This window comes from Oncorhynchus kisutch, linkage group LG1, assembly GCF_002021735.2.
Source record: "Oncorhynchus kisutch isolate 150728-3 linkage group LG1, Okis_V2, whole genome shotgun sequence".
Taxonomy (NCBI): Eukaryota; Metazoa; Chordata; class Actinopteri; order Salmoniformes; family Salmonidae; genus Oncorhynchus; species Oncorhynchus kisutch.
The window spans coordinates 14,368,971-14,389,123 of record NC_034174.2 but is presented as its reverse complement, the minus strand read 5'-3'; the positions used below and the strand labels follow the sequence as shown (position 1 = coordinate 14,389,123).

The following is a 20,153-nucleotide window of genomic DNA, read 5'->3' as shown; positions in this document are numbered from 1 at the left end:
AGGATCAGACTATTCATCTCTAATAAATACTACGGTCAGAGGGAGACAGGATCAGACTATTCATCTCTAATAAATACTACAGTCAGAGGGAGACAGGATCAGACTATTCATCTCTAATAAATACTAGACAGAGAGAGACAGGATCAGACTCTTCATCTCTAATAAATACTACAGTCAGAGGGAGACAGGATCAGACTATTCATCTCTAATAAATACTACAGTCAGAGGGAGACAGGATCAGACTCTTCATCTCTAATAAATACTACAGTCAAAAAGGGAGACAGGATCAGACTCTTCATCTCTAATAAATATTAGTCAGAGGGAGACAGGATCAGACTATTCATCTCTAATAAATACTACAGTCAAAGGGGAGACAGAATCAGACTCTTCATCTCTAATAAATACTACAGTCAGAGGGAGACAGGATCAGACTATTCATCTCTAATAAATACTAGACAGAGGGAGACAGGATCAGACTCTTCATCTCTAATAAATATTAGTCAGAGGGAGACAGGATCAGACTCTTCATCTCTAATAAATACTAGATGGAGGGAGACAGGATCAGACTCTTCATCTCTAATAAATACTACAGTCAGAGGGAGACAGGATCAGACTCTTCATCTCTAATAAATACTACAGTCAAAAAGGGAGACAGGATCAGACTATTCATCTCTAATAAATACTAGACAGAGGGAGACAGGATCAGACTCTTCATCTCTAATAAATATTAGTCAGAGGGAGACAGGATCAGACTATTCATCTCTAATAAATACTACAGTCAAAGGGGGAGACAGGATCAGACTCTTCATCTCTAATAAATACTACAGTCAAAAAGGGAGACAGAATCAGACTCTTCATCTCTAATAAATACTACAGTCAGAGGGAGACAGGATCAGACTCTTCATCTCTAATAAATACTACAGTCAAAAAGGGAGACAGGATCAGACTATTCATCTCTAATAAATACTAGTCAAAAAGGGAGACAGGATCAGACTCTTCATCTCTAATAAATACTACAGTCAGAGGGAGACAGGATCAGACTATTCATCTCTAATAAATACTAGACAGAGGGAGACAGGATCAGACTATTCATCTCTAATAAATACTAGACAGAGGGAGACAGGATCAGACTCTTCATCTCTAATAAATACTAGTCAAAAAGGGAGACAGGATCAGACTCTTCATCTCTAATAAATACTACAGTCAGAGGGAGACAGGATCAGACTATTCATCTCTAATAAATACTAGACAGAGGGAGACAGGATCAGACTATTCATCTCTAATAAATACTAGACAGAGAGAGACAGGATCAGACTCTTCATCTCTAATAAATACTACAGTCAAAAAGGGAGACAGGATCAGACTCTTCATCTCTAATAAATATTAGTCAGAGGGAGACAGGATCAGACTATTCATCTCTAATAAATACTACAGTCAAAGGGGAGACAGAATCAGACTCTTCATCTCTAATAAATACTACAGTCAGAGGGAGACAGGATCAGACTATTCATCTCTAATAAATACTAGACAGAGGGAGAAAGGATCAGACTCTTCATCTCTAATAAATATTAGTCAGAGGGAGACCGGATCAGACTCTTCATCTCTAATAAATACTACAGTCAGAGGGAGACAGGATCAGACTATTCATCTCTAATAAATACTACAGTCAGAGGGAGACAGGATCAGACTCTTCATCTCTAATAAATACTACAGTCAGAGGGAGACAGGATCAGACTATTCATCTCTAATAAATACTAGACAGAGGGAGACAGGATCAGACTCTTCATCTCTAATAAATACTACAGTCAGAGGGAGACAGGATCAGACTCTTCATCTCTAATAAATACTACAGTCAAAAAGGGAGACAGGATCAGACTCTTCATCTCTAATAAATACTACAGTCAGAGGGAGACAGGATCAGACTATTCATCTCTAATAAATACTAGACAGAGGGAGACAGGATCAGACTATTCATCTCTAATAAATACTACAGTCAAAGGGGGAGACAGGATCAGACTCTTCATCTCTAATAAATACTACAGTCAAAGGGGAGACCGAATCAGACCCTTCATCTCTAATAAATACTACAGTCAGAGGGAGACAGGATCAGACTATTCATCTCTAATAAATACTACAGTCAAAGGGGAGACAGAATCAGACTCTTCATCTCTAATAAATACTACAGTCAAAAAGGGAGACAGGATCAGACTCTTCATCTCTAATAAATACTACAGTCAGAGGGAGACAGGATCAGACTATTCATCTCTAATAAATACTACAGTCAGAGGGAGACAGGATCAGACTCTTCATCTCTAATAAATACTACAGTCAGAGGGAGACAGGATCAGACTCTTCATCTCTAATAAATACTACAGTCAAAAAGGAGACAGGATCAGACTCTTCATCTCTAATAAATATTAGTCAGAGGGAGACAGGATCAGACTATTCATCTCTAATAAATACTACAGTCAAAGGGGAGACAGAATCAGACTCTTCATCTCTAATAAATACTACAGTCAGAGGGAGACAGGATCAGACTATTCATCTCTAATAAAAACTAGACAGAGAGGGAGACTCTAATAAAAACTAGACAGAGAGGGAGACAGGAAAGTAACACGATTAGATAACATTATAGTCAGAGGCATTTACATAATAGTTATTTAGCAGACACGGTGTGTGTGTGTGTGTGTGTGTGTGTGTGTGTGTGTGTGTGGTGTGTGTGTGTGTATGGGGGAGTGGCTGTGCGTTAATCCCCTCTGAACTGGTCCCCTGGGCAGAGGAGGCCGCGGGGGCCATTGGCGTTGGGCCTGCTGGATTCCCAGGCCGCCTGCTTCACAGGACTATGAGTCTCAGTCTGACACTTTGGGAAGGTTACCATAAAGATAATCCTGTCTAATCCCCCCCATGGTCACAAACTCAGCCAACCAGCCAGCCCAGTGCAGAGCCGCCCAGTGCAGAGCCAGCCTGGGGCGCACCCAGGGGCAGGAGAGGGAGACAAGCCCCAACCCTCTGCTCTTCTCTCAGGGACAGTTAGGTGGTGGTAGCTAGCTGGCTGCAGTGTGAATGTGGTGGTGATGGGTATGCTTGGATAAGTGTTCCTACGTGTTCTGCACACACCACTCCTCACTGCTGTGTTTTATTTGACTGCCAAGTCGTGCGACTTTCATGTCCTCTCCAAAGTTGAGACTTTAACGTGGGTCAGCACTTACTGCAAAAAGGTGCTGGTCATTCTCTATACTGTTGCAAGCAGCACCTTTACCCAGGTATCCCAGAGTTTAATAAGAGGGTAGAGGTGATGTTTATCAAAGCATTTGACTGGCAGCTGTCCTGCCTGGCATAAGGGTGGGTAACACCCCCCCAGCCCATCCCCAATCGCCTCTTTGATGAAGAGATTGCGTTTCATTGACACTCCCATTTTATCTTGGAACACTGATGAACTGGAGTTTAACTCATAAGCCTCCCTCAGATTTTAATCTTCGGCATTTAGCACAATGGAACACTTCGACAATAATGACATAATCTAGCCATCGTCTTATTGGCTCACAGTGCTGGTGAGGATACAGATGACCTCTGAGGCCATCTACCATGTTAGGTCACCCTCAGGCATCTGTGGACGGTACTGGACAGATCCCGAGTAGGAGAATGATATTGACCATAGACACTGATCTTAGGTCAGTTTTGAATGGTTCCATCCGATGATTAGGGTCTGGTGAAGGGAAGCTGACCCTAGATCTGTGCTAAGGCTTCTTCCTACTAGAGTCAGTCTATAACTACTACTCTCGGTCTCAGGTGTTGCGTCACACCTGCTACTACCTATGTGAAGCCTCCATCCCCCTGAATCCTGAACAAGACTGAGGAGGCCATCGCCACAACACAGGCTACCAGGCACAAAGAAGCCCACTCCAAAGGCGTGAGGAATTGTTACCACAGGAGTGTGATAAATTTAAAACACATTCAGGTGTCCTTAACACATGACCAGCAGGCTGCCCTCAGTCTGGTTGCTCAACCTTTCTACCGTACCTTGGAGTAGGGGGTAGAGAGTGCATGAGAGAGAGGGAAAAAGAAAGGGGGAGAGAGATTGATTGGGACAGACAGGCTAAAGGGTAGAGGTGGAGCAAGCGTGGCGGTTGAGCAGTGAAACAGCTGGGTGTGTGGAGCATTTAGTGCAGTCTGTTCATGTGATGTAGCGTGATGTCCATATATTATCCCTTCAGGCCTGCTGCGATGGCCCTAACACTCCCCACGCCTGAACCAGAATACACAGAAATCTTGCCTTCATTACACTGCCCTTCCCAGGCTGCCTGGTGAGCTGGCTGGCTAGCTGGGGGGCTGGCTGGCTGGCTAGCCGGGGGGCTGGCTGGCTGGCTAGCCGGGGGGCTGGCTGGCTAGCCGGGGGGCTGGCTGGCTGGCTAGCTGGCTGGCTAGCTGGGGGGCTGGCTGGCTAGCTGGCTGGCTAGCTTGCTGGCTAGCTTGCTGGTGGGGGGGGGGGGGGTTAGCTGGCTGCTGAGGGGTCAAGTTGCCAAGGCCAAGAAAGGAATTGGGGTGGATGGGGAGGGGGGGTCTTACTCGTTGATTGAAGCGGAGAATGTGGGGAAGCTGCTGGGAATGGAAGCCCACCCACAACAGAGCCAGATCAGCTCGCTCCAGTCCAGTGAACCACTGGTATCTGTGGGTGAACACTGGCTGCTGGGCAGAAAACAGCCCACGCCAGGCATGCCTCAGGCTCTACGGCTACAGGTGCACTCAATGACCATTTAGACAGACATAGACAGCGCTCCCCTGCGAAAGAGATACAGAAGATCTCAATGGGACTCAACTTGATAAATAAAGAGACAGGTCTGACACAAATAAATGGAAATATTCCCACTAACTGCTAAATTTCAGTCAACAACAGCCAAAAGCTTTCACTATATAAGAACATTAGTAGAGTCAATGAGGTGAGTTGACACGGTGAGGCCACAGAACATGCTTCACTCCCGAGAACACTCCGACGAACAACCCTTTACAGGTCGTCACATCAACAGCGCTGCATGTCAGCGGCCATTTTGACAGCACAGCGGAGTTCCTCCTCCTCAGGTTGTCTCAGACTCAGAGCTCAGCCGGTCTGTCTGCCTGTCTATTATGAGACGTGAAGCCCATGTGAAAGACTGAGGGAGAGGCTGTGCTTCAATGGGACAGAGATTGACAGATAGGAGAGACTAATCTCTTCTACCTCAACGGTCTAGGGTATCACCAGTTGAAAGCAGAGGTACTGTAGATGTGAACTATCTCTGGGATCACTACTTTATAGTCTGACCCTCCCTGTGTGTATGTCAACGCCGTAGCGGTGGGGGTGGGGGGTGGGGGGGGGCAGCAGTGCCCCTGGGGGCGGGTGACACTCAGGATGAGGGACCTGTCATCAAAGCCTGGATCAAAGAGCTGAGTTTCCTCCTCTCTGCCTGTGACTACCACACATTGCAGCTCACACACACACAAGGAGCACACAGGATGCAACACACACAGACTACATTTTGCTGTAGGGGGTACTGCGACCTGTGTGTGTGTGCATATGAGTGAGTGTGAGAGAGAGAGTGTGTTTTAGTATGGGGCATCCAAGCCTAATCCCTGTGGGAAGAGATGTGCAGGAATTGTTTCTGTCCGTCTACTGCAGGGAGATACATCAGAGAGGCAGGGGCCCCTTGAGCAAAGTCTCATATCGCCCAGACAGATGTATGATCAGGGAGGGTGCACTTCCTGTTCAGTAGGGAGAAAACGTTTTGAAACTGGGGATGTACTACCTGACCTTGTGCAATAATAACACAGATTTGTATTTTCCATTGCAAAAGATTTTGCTACAATGTGCCGTACTGAACACGACCCAGACTTCACTATGAACTCTTTATAGTCCACTGATAGATAGCAATGACAAAGGAATAATAATTAGACTAATAGTGTCTCTTTTAGTAAAATCCACTAAGTGTATGGTACCATGTTCGTCTGTGCAGAGAGAGAGTAGAAGTGGCTCACAGGACCAGTCCTGACAACAGCAGCTATGTTTACTATGCAGTGCAATATTGACACCCGCTGGCTAACATAGGTCATTACAGGTAATACAGTAGAGCAAAGTCAGCTATGCAGTTATCACTCAAGAGGAGTATGGCGTACAGAGACAACTAAATAGGTATCACCTGTGTAAAATATGAGACTTTGCTCAAATAAAGCTAACTGTATACACAGACAATGTCGTATATCAGTCGTGTTAACCCCACCATTGGTTCAGGTCAGGAGTTAGATAGGATACGCTAAGATGATCCTAGATCTGTACATTTCTCCCCACTAATGGTCAAGGTTAGGATTTGGATTGGGTAAACTGATACTAGACCTGTGACTGAGGGTCTGGACTGACCTTTGGCACATGTGGGTTAAACTCCACGGCTCTGTGTATAGCCTCCACAGCGTTCATCTCTGCAGTGCTCAGGCCCCGCCGGGATGCTGCCTCAGGAGAAAACCTGGGAGATAAGAGAAAGAGAGAGAGAAGACACACCCATGGTAAGACACAGGAGTCAGGACAGCTTTAAGTAGGAGATGTCATGCACTTCAGTCACAAATAGGGGGTTTGATGTCCCACAAACAAGTCTTAAAAGATTAGTCTGACCTATAAAGACAGATGCATCCATGTCAAATATATATCATACTGTTTGTTTATATCTTAAAAATGGTACATTAAATCACAGTTCTGTCTTTCCACAGGGACATACTTCTCTGATACAGCCCGTGCTTTCAGCAGTGCAGATGTGTAGCATATAGTGGCTGACTTTGGCAAGCTGATATCTACAACGAGAACACATGACGGTTATTTCACTTTAAACTCAAACGAGGAGTCTGGAAATCATGAGTATCAAAATCAAATGTGTCACATGAGCCGAATACAGCAGGTGTTGACCTTAACGTGAAATACTTACAAGCCCTTAAACAACAATGCAGTTAAGAAAATATTTACTACATAAATTACAGTTAAAAAAACTTTTTTTAAATAAACAATAACGAGACTATATTCAGGGGGTACCGGTACCGAGTCAATGTGCGGGGATAGAGGTTAGCGGAGGTCATTAGTACATGTAGGTAGGGGTAAAGTGACAAAGGACTGGTTCAAAGTTGTAGTAGATAGTTGGCTTGAATCCTGTTTTGCTGATGTGGTCCTGCGTGGCTCAGTTGGTAGCATGATGCTTTCAACGCCACGATCATGGTTTTGATTCCCACTGCCCGCCACAGACTCACTACTGTCGCCTTGGATAAAAGCATCTGCTACATGGCACATATCTTACCGTCGTATTTGGCGAGGACTGCTTGTACATCAGCGTAGGCCTGCAGCTCCAGTAGTGCCTCCAGGAGGTTTTCATGTATATTCAACATTCCCAACAGTGGGAATTCTTTCATTAACTGGGAGAAGTAAGGAACAGTGAGTGAACGAAGGAATCATAAAAATGGCAGGACTAACCAGTATTAAAGGAGCATAGAAGAGGACTAAAGACAGGACTACACATATCAGGGCTACGTTCAGTAGTCAAACGTTCATGAACGTTGCAGATGGAAATTCTTCTAATAGAGCCATCATGATTCCTTGTCATTCTACATGTCAGAGGCATGTTTGTTCTACATAGCATATTTATATCCAAAACGTTGCGTCCTGCTGAGTGCGCCCCAGGGCCTCCAGTTCAACAATACTTATGGTTGTTCTTCTATTCTCTAAACAGCGACTGGTTCAGACCTGGGACAACATGTGTGTGAACACTCCCTCTAGCCAATCAATGACATCAGCTACTAGGGAGCAAAGAAAAGCAGCCATAATGCAGAATTCAAGGCCCTGATTTGAACACCCCTGATTAAGGAAATGGCAACACTCACATCTCTCATCATTTTCACTGCCTCCTTGATGCGTCCCAGCTTGCGTGCACACATGGCCAGTCTGCGTTTGATGTACACCAGCAAGTTGATGTCTTTGCCAGCTATGGAAGAGAGGAAAATGAATACATTTAATTATAACAATCGCAACCCTGACTAATGCTTTTAAACTAAGGGTCAGAGGCCTGAGGCTTGTGACGGGGTCCTGTACTCTCTGTTCTCTCTTACCACTCCGCAGGGCTTGTTTAAACAGCCTCTCAGCCTCTGTGATGGTGGTGGCTTCCTCCTCTGCCAGTAGCACATAGGCAGCAGCACACCTAAAAACCACAGGGAAGACATTTGCTATGCAATCTAGTTCATAGGAATATACATACTTATTTTACTGAATGATAAACTTAATTTGGGATTTTCCTGAATGAGCATGCAGTCTTTTACACAGAAACTGTTACGGTGGAACTCACTCGTGGTTCATCTCTATGGCCTGGTAAGCTGCTCTTATCCTGGCTTGGGGATTCCTCTCCCTCCAGGCCTTCTGCATCACTGTAACAGGCCAGAACCAGACAACAAATACTGAACTGAATGCATTACAAAGACACGGATCCAGAAAAATATCAACACAGGAGTAGGAATGAGGCCGGTGAGGACCAAAGCAGTCTTTCAAAAGGAATGAAAGTGTTCTATTCTTTCGCAGACATTTACACTTTGGCTAACACTTTTCAATTATATGCTGATTAAAAAGTTTGGATTCTAACCAGTATCTTCAGCCTTGATTTGCTGAGTGTCACCAGTGAAGAACGTCTGGTGGTCTTGAGCAGAAAGGTTCATATCGTAGTACGTCAAAGGCTCCTTTCCAGTCACCCAGGTGTACCTTTAGATGGGTATAGTACAACAGGAAGACAGTGTTAGGCTGAAGTACAACACAGTATTAGGCTGAAGTACAACATGAACATGGACAGTGTTAGGCTGAAGTACAACACAAAGACAGTGTTAGGCTAAAGTACAACACAAAGACAGTGTTAGGCTAAAGTACAACACAAAGACAGTGTTAGGCTAAAGTACAACATGAAGACAGTGTTAGGCTAAAGTACAACATGAAGACAGTGTTAGGCTAAAGTACAACATGAACATGGACAGTGTTAGGCTAAAGTACAACATGAAGACAGTATTAGGCTGAAGTACAACATGAACATGGACAGTGTTAGGCTGAAGTACAACACAAAGACAGTGTTAGGCTAAAGTACAACATGAAGACAGTGTTAGGCTAAAGTACAACATGAAGACAGTGTTAGGCTAAAGTACAACATGAAGACAGTGTTAGGCTAAAGTACAACATGAAGACAGTATTAGGCTGAAGTACAACATGAAGATAGTGTTAGGCTGAAGTACAACATGGACATGGACAGTGTTAGGCTGAAGTACAACATGAAGACAGTATTAGGCTGAAGTACAACATGAAGACAGTGACATTCTGTGGGGTCTCACCCTACCTGCTGTATTCTGCTCCTCTGAATAGATTTAATGGATTCCTCCAAACTTTACACTCTGCAAAAGACAGTGTCATTGTATCATTACTTTGTTACATTGATGGCCTTGCAAACCTGAATCACATATTTAACCCACGGCCATTTTAGTTTTCTGTTGCAAAATGGGGAAACATTTTAGTTGGTGAAATGTTTACCTGAGACACTGGGTCTGGGCTCAGCCTCTCCGTTGACTGAGGAGAACAGGCCAGTGGTTGAGCTGCTCTCCACCCCACCTAGGAGGGGTCGCAGATGGCTAACAGACACCTGCTCGATGAATGAGGTTCCATACTTACGGAAGTACCACCACTCAAATATCTGGGGGCAGGGGATTGGGACAGTCATACAGAGAGCAATGTACCGGTACACAAATCTTCTAAACAATTTATTTTATTATCATATCATTATTGTGCACTAACTGTACAATGAATATATGCTACCTTTGGTGTTGGTATTTGAAATCCACATTTCCAAATGTAGTGTCTACAATCAAACTACAAATAACTGTGATCATTACAACTCACCAAGATTAGGCCAGAGATGAGAGAAGATGTTCCAGTGAGTGCCACATAGAATTTAGGGGTCAGTGTATTCAAGAACACAGATGCTGAAACAACAATGAACGCTGTGTTAGCTCAAACACATCGCACAAAAAATGAATGACACTTGCCTAACAGAGATTCAGACTGTCAACTCTGAAGGTAGCTAGTAGCTTGCTGATCATGCAGAGCCCACCACACTGACAGATGCTGACTGAGTCGGTGTGTGATGTTGAAGTACCATGATGTTAATGTTATAGCTAATGTTATGTAGCAAGCTAATAGACACACTGACGGCAGGGCAGGTAGACTAGCGGTTAGAGCGTTGGATTAGTAACCGAAAGGTTGCTAGATCGAATCCCAGAGCTGACAAGGTAAACATTTGTCTTTTTGCCTCTGAACAAGGCAGTTAACCCACTGTCCATAGGCCGTCATTGGAAATAAGAATTTGTTTTTAACCGACTTGCTTAGTTAAATATAGTTTTTAAAAAATGCAATTCTAGCTAGTATTATGCATTGTTTGAATGATGTTAGCTAACGTTAGCTAGCAGGCTAGTTATGCACAAGCGTAACATTAACAGCTAGCTAAATTAGCTAACGTAGATAGCTAGTAGCCACATTAGCTAGCTAATATGTCTCGCTAACATTCAATAAATAAACCAACCTGGGATATGTTTTTGTGCAATGTGTTGTCATACAGTTAGCCAGCCTCCTGTCAAACTTTCAGTTCCTCCACTGTCTCTCGATTTATATTTGCTAGCTCGCTAACGTTAGAAGGCTGGCTAGCTAGCTACATTACATTCGCTAGCTAGCCCACTCTTAGAAAGCTAGCGTTAGCTAACTCACCTGAGGTAAGAGTGTCCTGCAGTTTCAAGGGGCTTCGCAGAACATAGATCATTGTTAAAACCATAGCAAACCAAACGGCACATATGTATGTCCATGACCAGGACAACCATGATTTTAATTTATCTGTAAATCCAAGAGATTGAGGATTACTGCTGGTCGCGTCCTCCATGTTTTTAACGGATGGCTGTAAACAGAGGAATCATGTGCCAGTGGCACTGTCAAGATCCGCTTCCTCACCGTCCGCTGCAGTCAGTCGCGGATCAGAAGAGGTTTGTCTCATGAGCCAAGATGGCCGATTTCGAAGAACAGCTCACTGAGGAAGAGAAGGTATAGTCTTGAGAAGCTTTGCTCATTGTTTTACGAAGTTTAGTAAATTCGGTTGTTTGTGTCCTTACTCAAATATTTTGGCCGCAAAAAAAATGTTTGCTAAGCTACAACTAGCTCGCTTATCTAACTCTACACTCTAGCTACAGTTAGCGAACAAACTGACACGGGAATACATTGTATCACCTAGTTAAATACAGTAGCTAGATACAACTCCATACACCATGCTAAAACATACCATACACAAGAAGCAGTTTGCTTACTGCTTAGCTAGCTAAAATGTTTGTAAATGTTAGCCATGTTCCTTAGCCAAATATTAGCTAGTACAGTATGTGCCTTAGCATTGTCAAGTCTGACTTTAACTGGGCTTTGCCACATTTGGGCTTTTGCACGGTGCCTAGCTAACATTACAATGGCAATTGTCCCCCTGGGTCAGGTAGTTACTATCTAGCAATACATGATCATACAATTGTTCATGGGTTATTTGCAAATGGCTTTAGTCTAAAAACATATGAACTAATATGCTAGAAAAGGCCACTACTTCCTGTATTGATTGCAACAGCCTCCACACCCTGCTAGAAACAATTGTGAATATATTAGGCATACTTTATAATCCCATTTTCTGTCTTGGGATGGCCCCTGGCCTATTGACTGTAACGCATTGCAACACAAACTTTCGATTGACCAATTATTTGGTGTAGGAATCATTGAAGTCATGATTTCATGAAAAAGTCCACAAATACATACAACCCTATTTACAAGACTTCTGAAGGTCATACACGATAAAAGTGATTGTGGAAATTTTCAACCAATTGAGATTGAATCACCAAAAACTAAACAACCTGAATATGAGAGCTTGGGTTTGTCCATTGTTGCTCTCAGCAGCATGCAGATAGATACATGTTTGAGGCTGCCTACTGGTGTCTAGCATTCCTGCCGCTTCAGTGGCAGGCCCACAGCAGGGATGCGGTCAGATACATGTACAGACCAGTAGAATGGGCATAGGTATTTTGTAAATACAATACTTAGCATGGGAAGGAACAGTGTTTGGGAGCATCTAACTATATGGCAACAGCACACACACACCAGAAGTTCCAGAACCTGTTGGTAGTGTTGCAATGTACTGTGAAGTGTTGTGTGTAACCCATGCAACCTTTGGGTCTGTTTCTGGACATGAAAACATACATTAGGGCCTAAAATACTGACGTTCTGCATACTGATTTCAGTGCAACTAGATGTTCAGGGGAGTCCTAATGAAGATTGCCTAGTCCCCCCCCCTCCCCCCTCCTCACTGTTTTTGGTTCTGATCTGACACCACATGCTTACACATGCATTACAGCTGCTAAGAAAAGCTCTTGCCGTCTAAGGAGTGGCGTGGGCAGCGCAGAGGTAGGCTAGTCAGGAAGCCAAGTTAGTCACTGCTCTCTGCTTCACCCTAGTGGCCAGTGTAATAATGACTTGGCTGCATAATTACACTGTCTCTGGGTCTCATATCAGTGGTAGAAATATTCATATACTGCATATGCAATATCTTTTCAAGTTTTATTAGTCGTGTGTACAGGATACACATGGTATGCACCATCCAATGAAATGCTTACTTGCAGGTCTCTTCTCGACAATGCAACATAAATAAGAAAAGTTAAGAATATGAACATAAAGCAAATGACTCGGTAGAATAGAGTAAACATTTTATAATACAGTACCAAAAATGTTCCGTTGGCACTCAGGTGTAAAAGCTGTCTAGCCAAAAAGTGGATAGTTGCCTATTTACCTCGTATTTTCTTTCCCTCAGGTGCGCATTGCGGCTAATTTTGTCGTCCATGCTCCACCTGGAGAATTCAATGAAGTCTTCAACGGTGAGTGTGCTTAGAAATCGTATTCTTTGTACTACTTGTTTATTTACCAATACACTTGATTTGTTATATAGTCTGTTAAGGCGTTGGCAATCTCTTGATAAGGCAGTCTCTTGGTTTCAGATGTGCGGCTACTGCTCAACAATGACAATCTTCTCAGGGAGGGTGCAGCACAGTGAGTAGTATTTTATTGATTTATTTACTCTATTGTTGTGCAAATTTGTGTGTTAAATGCTGTATTTATTTATTTTTTCTCCATTGGAAAACAGTGCCTTTGCCCAGTACAACATGGATCAGTTCACCCTTGCCAAACTTGAAGGGTATGATGATCAGGTAAGATGCTCAGTCATTTGAGCTTTGACTCCTTCCCAGCTGTTTTGAGTCTTGTTGGTTTCATACTGTGATATATACAATGAGTGTACAAAACATTTAGGACACCTTCCTAATATTGCGTTGCACCATCCCCTTTTGCCCTCAGAACAGCCTCAATTCGCCGTGGCATGGACTCTACAAGGTGTCAGGCATCCCACAAGGATGCTGGCCCATGTTGACTTCAGTGCTTCCCACAGTTGTGTCAAGTTGTCTGGATGTCCTTTGGGTGGTGGACTATTCTTTATACACACAGGAAACTGTTGCGGGTGAAAAACCCAGCATCGTTGCAGTTCTTGACACACACCGGTGTGCCTGGCACCTACTACCATACCTACCCTGTTCAACGGCACATAAATATTTTGTCTTGCCCATTCTCCAGCTGAATGGTACACATACACAATCCATGTCTATTGTCTCAAGGCTTAAAAATCCTCCTTTAACCTGTCTCCTCCCCTTCATCTACACTGATTGAAGTGGATTTAACAAGTGACATCAGTAAGGGATCGTAGCTTTCACCTGGATTCACCTGGTCAGTCTTTTTCGTGAAAAGATTAGGGGTCCTAAATGTTTTTTGCAGTCAGTGTAGATTGAACGCATCATTAAAATATAGTTTTTCTTCTGGATAAAAAGGTGGCTTAGGTGGTGGGCGTGACAGGGGGCATGGCAGTGGTTGCCGTTGCAAAATGTTAGAATTGATAAAGCATTTTTAAGCCTGAAATTCTCTGAATTTTTCCATGGAGCCAAGATAAATCTTTGCAGTTTAAAGCACATTTCCAGGGATTCTACATATTCTGCAATGGAACTGAGAGAGAATTTTGCAATTTTCCTGTGCATTTTGCCATGGCTAATGCTGTATTCCGTTGCTTGGACATAATAGCAAAATCAATACTGTTAAAGTCATTGTTTTTGGATTTCAATTCCACTGACTGTCAAATCCACTGACTGTAGTTTTAGTTCTCAAATATTATATTAGAATAAAAAATATAGGTCCATTATCTTTTATATCTGGTTTTAGTCATTTAAATTCACACTGAAAGCGTTTATGCTGAAAGCGTTTTTCCATCCCGAAAGTGTGTATATAAACTTTTTTCAAATTTATATATATATATATATATACACACAACTTTTTTCAAATTTATATATATATATATACATTCAACTTTTTCTAATTTATATATATACATTATAAACTTTTTTTTTTACAGACAGTTTGGACTTAGGTGTCCTGCAAAAATGCTTAGGAGGCCTGCCCAAGAGTTTTTATGGCAGAAAAATCCCTGTAAGATCAATGCAGCAACTGAGGACCTCTATCTGTGTCCCTGTGATCCATTTCCCCTCCAGGTGCTGATCACAGAGCATGGAGACCTGGGCAATGGCCGTTTCTTTGACCCCCGCAACAAGCGGTCATTCAAATTTGACCACCTGAGGAAGGAGGCCAGTGACCCCCAGCCCCACGAGGGAGAGGCATCTCTCAGACCCTGGAGAGACGCGTGTGACAGCGCTCTGAGAGCCTACGTCAAGGAGCACTACCCCAGCGGCGTCTGCACTGTACGTCCCGTCTTTCACCTGCAGGATACAATAACGTTATCTTTAACATGAGCATGTTAAACAATGACAGGACCTTGTTTTATTTATCACAGGTTTATGGGAAAACTATTGACGGCCAGCAAACCATAATTGCTTGTATTGAAGGTCATCAATTTCAACCAAAGAACTTCTGGTAAGTGTAGTCTCATGGTTACCAATCATTTTTCTATCTAACCTTTCATTTATCAGGGAAGGAGTATACTAAAATGTGCATTTTGAAGCATTATACTATATGTCCATTATTTGTATTAAACATGTAATTCTGTCTATAATAGTGTCTTAGACATTACACAAATGCACTATAAATTTGGGAAAGGACTAATATTTGATTTCTGTTCTCAGGAATGGTCGTTGTCGGTCTGAATGGAAGTTCAGCATCTCCCAATCTACAGCTCAAGTCGTTGGGGTCCTCAAAATACAGGTAGGCTAGTAGTGTCCATCTCCAAGGGTTGTCCACCATTTTGTCAGGCTGTCTAAAAGCCTGTTCAAAGACAACTGGTTGGGCACAGGTAGCCTGCCGAATGTTAGCTTGTGAGATCAGGATCGTTCGTACGAGGCTAGGGCACAGGCCCATGCAAGTTAAATTGATGAACTGAAAATTGATATTGTTTTGTCATATGGTATATAGTCTCCCTCACCCGCCATCTTGTGGTTGCAGGTGCATTACTACGAGGATGGAAATGTGCAGCTGGTCAGCCACAAGGAAGTACAGGAATCCCTCACTGTAAATGTGAGTTCCCCTTTCAGTAGGATATTTTGGACCTGAACATAAGCATTCAAAGGGAGAAGGGTGTAAAACCTTCCTGGTTCTACAGAAATCCTGGTTGTAGAATTCCGGATGTCCTGCTTATTTCCTCCTGATTCTGGGAATCCTCAAATGTATTAAATGTTCCAGGAATTTTGCAACCCTAGTGCTGTTCATTAGTGCAAGAGAAGTAGGATGAAGTAAAATAACAAGTGAAATGTCCTTTATGGTAGAGATGGTCTTCAATCTGTCAAGTTTACAGGCAATTCAATTGTCAAAAGCATTCATTGTCTTGTTTTGGCAGAGTGAGACTCAGACTGCAAAGGAGTTTGTGAAAATCATTGAGGATGCAGAAAATGAATACCAGGTATGCAACATGTTTCCTCACAGTAATATTACCATAATTGGAATAAATCAGTTTAATCTATTTTTTTCCCTCAATGAGGGGGGCAAGAGTCTAAACATTTGTTTTCCTTGTTTCCAGACGGCCATCAGTGAGAATTACCAGACCATGTCTGACACCACATTCAAAGCCTTGCGCCGGCAGCTTCCTGTCACCCGCACCAAGATTGACTGGAACAAGATCCTCAGCTACAAGATTGGCAAGGAGATGCAGAATGCTTAGAGGACAGTGTGTCGGTCATTGTTACTGTGTTACTGCAAAGACAGAGAGGGTAGGGGAAAAGAGGCATCAAAGGGGGAAAAAATGATACTCTATTCTGTCTTTGTTAAAGAATGCCACGGTTTGATTTGGTGTATGGAGTTGGTATGCTTTCTTCAGGCGCATTAGGAGGGATGGCTTCATTTTAAGAGGACATTTTGGATTGTTTAGCTCTCGCTCATTTGCAAATTTTTCATTTGAACAAAATGCCTTTAGTGACACTGAAAGTTTGGATTACATGGGTCAACCTTGCTCTCACACACCGATGCTTCAAAAATCAGAGTCATATCCTCATACCCCTCATTTGGTTGACTTTGTGTCTGGGGGCCACAGGTAGTCATCGGTTTAAGCCCATTTCGTAACCCACTATGGCCGGGATTCAAACAAATGCAGATAAACGACCCGGTGCATTGTGGTTCATCTTTAAAGGCAATTTCTGACTCAGCTGCCATCCGCTGCGTGATGTCTGGGAAATTGCCTTTAAAAGCCTATCGCTGTGCGCAGGTCATTGGATTGAATCATGACCTATATTTTAGATTGGCCAAGACCTATATATCTGTAACCCAAGGTCTCCTCCAAGTGAGGTGTATACTCCTAAGTGACTACATTTAGTACACCCCCTTAAAGTTCTAAGTATCAGCTCTGTCCCCTGCAAGCTTCTCGTTGGAAAGAGATGTACTTGTACAAAGGTTTAATCAGGCCTAAACAAGCAGAGCACCATCAGTATCCACTATCAGTGATTCGGCCAACTTAATATATAATATACCTATATTCCTCCTTACCGCCCACATGCCTTCCTTTAGCTTTTTGCTATATTTTTTTATACAAAATGTAAGAACATGTATAATTCAAAGGAATAAAGAAGTTGCACCAAATACTATGCTGTAACTATTGTCATCATTAACCGTTAACCATAAATAGCGTTTTACTTATCAGTATGTAGAAATATGCTGATTGGGAAATAATCTGATTTGGTGCCAAATGTGTATTTGTGTGTAAATGCTGGCTAGCACAGCAAAAAGTAAAAGGGACATTTGAATAAAGAAACAGATTATTGAATATCACTTTAATGGAGCGCACCTTAAAATGCGCCTCCTGACGTTTTGTGTCGGTATATTTCATCTGCATTGTCTGTGTATTTTGTGTCGAATGTGTAAAACCGTGTTCATGGACAAAAACACAATTATTCTCTGCTTTCAGTCCCTTTCATTGAACGCTTCGATATGACCTTACCTTCATTATACCGGCATGATAAATCTTATCTTCACATGCTTTAGTGAAAACATTTACGGCCCTTTTTAGATTGCAACGTTTTTCATTTGAGGTTTTCAACATGAAATATGACTAAATAACAATTCATAGGACAAGAGGTGACGGACAACACAATCAGTTATCTTAGAAAACTAAGCACAGAACTTAAAACTCCATGTTTTAGATCAGACAAAAGTGATTTGCATTATGTGTCACACCCTGATCAGTTTCACCTGTCCTCGTTATTGTCTCCACCCCCTCCAGGTGTCGCTTGTTTCCCCAGTGTATTTATCCCTGTGTTTCCTGTCTCTCTGTACCAGTGTATTTATCCCTGTGTTTCCTGACTCGCTGTGCCAGTTCGTCTTGTATGTTTCCAAGTCAACCAGCGGTTTTCACGTTCTCCTGCTTTTGCCTTCTCCTTTTTCTAGTCCTCCTGGTTTTGACCCTTGCCTGTTTCAGGACTTTGTTCCTGCCTGCCTGACCACTCTGCCTGCCTTTACCACGAGCCTGTCTGCCACTCTGTACCCCCTGGACTTTGATCTGGTTTACCTTTTTGCCCATCCACAACAATTCTCTTCCCTACCTCTTTGGATGAATAAACATTGTAAGACCAACCATCTGCCTCCTGTTTCTGCATTTGGGCCTCGCCTTGTGCCTTGATATTATGAGCATTTTCTACAGACAGTTCCCCTGCTGTAGTTGATGGGATCATCATTAAATTAATGTGAACATAAAGACTGATGAGCATATTTATTTTACATACATGTTTGTCATTCAGCAGAGCACTTATCTAGAGCGATTTACAATTAGTGCGTTCACCTCTAGGTGGGACAACCACACATCTCAGTCATATTAACTACATTTTTCCTCCAAGCTAGTAGGTGGAAAGAGTTAAGTGCAAGTATTAGATCACGGAAGGGAGAGCTTTGACTGGGTTGAGCAGGAGCTGTACGAAGTGTTGAATCTTGCGTCGGTTTAAACATCAACTCATACATTCTGTGCCATGGAATCAGTGTATTTCTTCTTCACAGCTATTTTGCAATCTGTATAGCACAGCGGTCCACATCCTGGCCCTCAAATGGAACTGGTATACTGTCCTATTTCTGCCATTTTCCTCTGCCAGTTTTGATTCTTTGTATTGGGCAGAAAGACCAATTCCTGACCTACTCCCGCTGCCTCCATTTTTTGGGGGTGTTGCTGTAATCAATTGGTTGTAATTGAGTCTGTGTTACGCTCCCCAGCAAGAAAACAAAAAATGTCACTCACTATAATGGCGCCAGAGGGGATGGCTGCCGTTTTATGGGCTCCTAAACAACTGCAATTTTTTTTCTTCACATTGTTTGTAACTTTTGTACATAATGTTGCTGCTACCGTCTCTTATGACCAAAAAGAGCTTCTGGACATAGATATCTTCTTTAGTGAGTCGGATGAGAGGGATTTACTCCAGACACCCAACAAGGTCCTCATCCACGTCATTCACAGGAGAAAGAGACGGAGATATCGAGAACAAAGGTCGAGGTGCCTTGTAAGGATCCAGCGGCGAGTGGGAAATCTGCCTTTACCATCGGTCCTATTAGCCAACGTACAATCATTAGATAATAAAATAGGACGAACTACAAGCACGTATATCCTGCCTACGGGACATTAACTGCAATATCTTATGTTTCACCGAGTCATGGCTGAATGACGACATGAATAACATACAGCTGGCGGGTTATACCCTATCGGCAGGATAGAACAGCAGCCTCTGGTAAGACAAGGGGTGACGGTCTATGTATAATTGTAAACAACAGCTACTGCACGATATCTAAGGAAGTCTCAAGGTTTTGTTCGCCTGAGGTAGAGTATGTCATGATAAGCTGTAGACCACACTATTTACCAAGAAAGGTTTAATCTATATTCTTTGTAGCTGTCTATTTACCACCACAAACTGATGCTGGCACTAAGACCTCACTCATTGAGCTGTATACGGCCATAAGCAAACAGGAAAACGCTCATCCAGAGGCGGTGCTCCAAGTGGCCAGGGACTTTAACGCAGGGAAACTTAAATCCTTTTACCTAATTTCTACCACCATGTTAAAATGTGCAACCAGAGAGAAAAAAATTCTAGACCACCTTTACTCCACGTACAGAGATGTGTACAAAGCTCTCCCTCGCCCTCCATTTGGCAAATCTGATCATAATTCTATCCTGATTCCTGCTTACAAGCTAAAACTAAAGCAAGAAGCACCAGTGACTCAGTCAATAAAAAAACTGGTCAGATGAAGCAGATGCTAAGCTGCAGGACTGTTTTGCTATCATAAACTGGAATATGTTGTGGGATTCTTCCAATGGCATATAGGAGTACACCACATCACTTTCTTCATCAATAAGTGCATTGATGATGTCGTCCCCACAGTGACTGTACTTACATACCCCAACCAGAAGCCATGGATTACAGGCAACATCTACACTGAGCTTAAGGGTAGAGCTGCAGCTTTCAAGTAACAGGACTTTTTTCAAACCTTTATTTAGCTAGGCAAGCCAGTTAAGAACAAATTCTTATTTACAATGACGGCCTACACCGGCCAAACC

The 20,153-nt window shown here is 42.9% G+C and overlaps 2 protein-coding genes across 2 annotated transcripts in view; one reads left to right on the top strand and one right to left on the bottom strand.

Moving 5' to 3' along the window:
* LOC109899056 (suppressor of tumorigenicity 7 protein-like) overlaps positions 1–11,033 on the bottom strand; it is a 34,489-nt gene extending 23,456 nt beyond the window's left edge. The window contains exons 1-11 of the mRNA XM_020494111.2: positions 10,787–11,033; positions 9,926–10,008; positions 9,560–9,719; positions 9,369–9,423; positions 8,634–8,749; positions 8,343–8,421; positions 8,110–8,198; positions 7,885–7,985; positions 7,305–7,419; positions 6,738–6,810; positions 6,386–6,488 (exon numbers count right to left, since the gene is read on the bottom strand). Coding sequence (XP_020349700.1) covers positions 6,386–6,488; positions 6,738–6,810; positions 7,305–7,419; positions 7,885–7,985; positions 8,110–8,198; positions 8,343–8,421; positions 8,634–8,749; positions 9,369–9,423; positions 9,560–9,719; positions 9,926–10,008; positions 10,787–10,955 — 1,143 coding nt within the window. The 5' untranslated portion in view covers positions 10,956–11,033. The remainder of the gene's footprint in view (positions 1–6,385; positions 6,489–6,737; positions 6,811–7,304; positions 7,420–7,884; positions 7,986–8,109; positions 8,199–8,342; positions 8,422–8,633; positions 8,750–9,368; positions 9,424–9,559; positions 9,720–9,925; positions 10,009–10,786) is intronic.
* Positions 10,771–17,392, top strand: LOC109899073 (F-actin-capping protein subunit alpha-1). The gene is made up of 10 exons (XM_020494128.2): positions 10,771–11,113; positions 12,903–12,966; positions 13,087–13,138; positions 13,233–13,296; positions 14,677–14,883; positions 14,976–15,055; positions 15,265–15,343; positions 15,581–15,652; positions 15,972–16,034; positions 16,152–17,392. The coding sequence occupies exons 1-10, from the start codon at positions 11,075–11,077 to the stop codon at positions 16,290–16,292; spliced, it is 861 nt and encodes a 286-aa protein (XP_020349717.1). The 5' UTR covers positions 10,771–11,074; the 3' UTR covers positions 16,293–17,392.
* The last annotated feature ends 2,761 nt before the right edge of the window (positions 17,393–20,153 follow it).

Excerpts from the sequence above, each read along its gene's own strand:
- LOC109899073 (XM_020494128.2), top strand. The coding sequence starts at position 11,075 with ATGGCCGATTTCGAAGAACAGCTCACTGAGGAAGAGAAG. Across the intron at positions 13,139-13,232 it reads CTCAGGGAGGGTGCAGCACA|TGCCTTTGCCCAGTACAACA; the intron begins GTGAGTAGTATT and ends ATTGGAAAACAG. Across the intron at positions 15,653-15,971 it reads AGGAATCCCTCACTGTAAAT|AGTGAGACTCAGACTGCAAA; the intron begins GTGAGTTCCCCT and ends TTGTTTTGGCAG.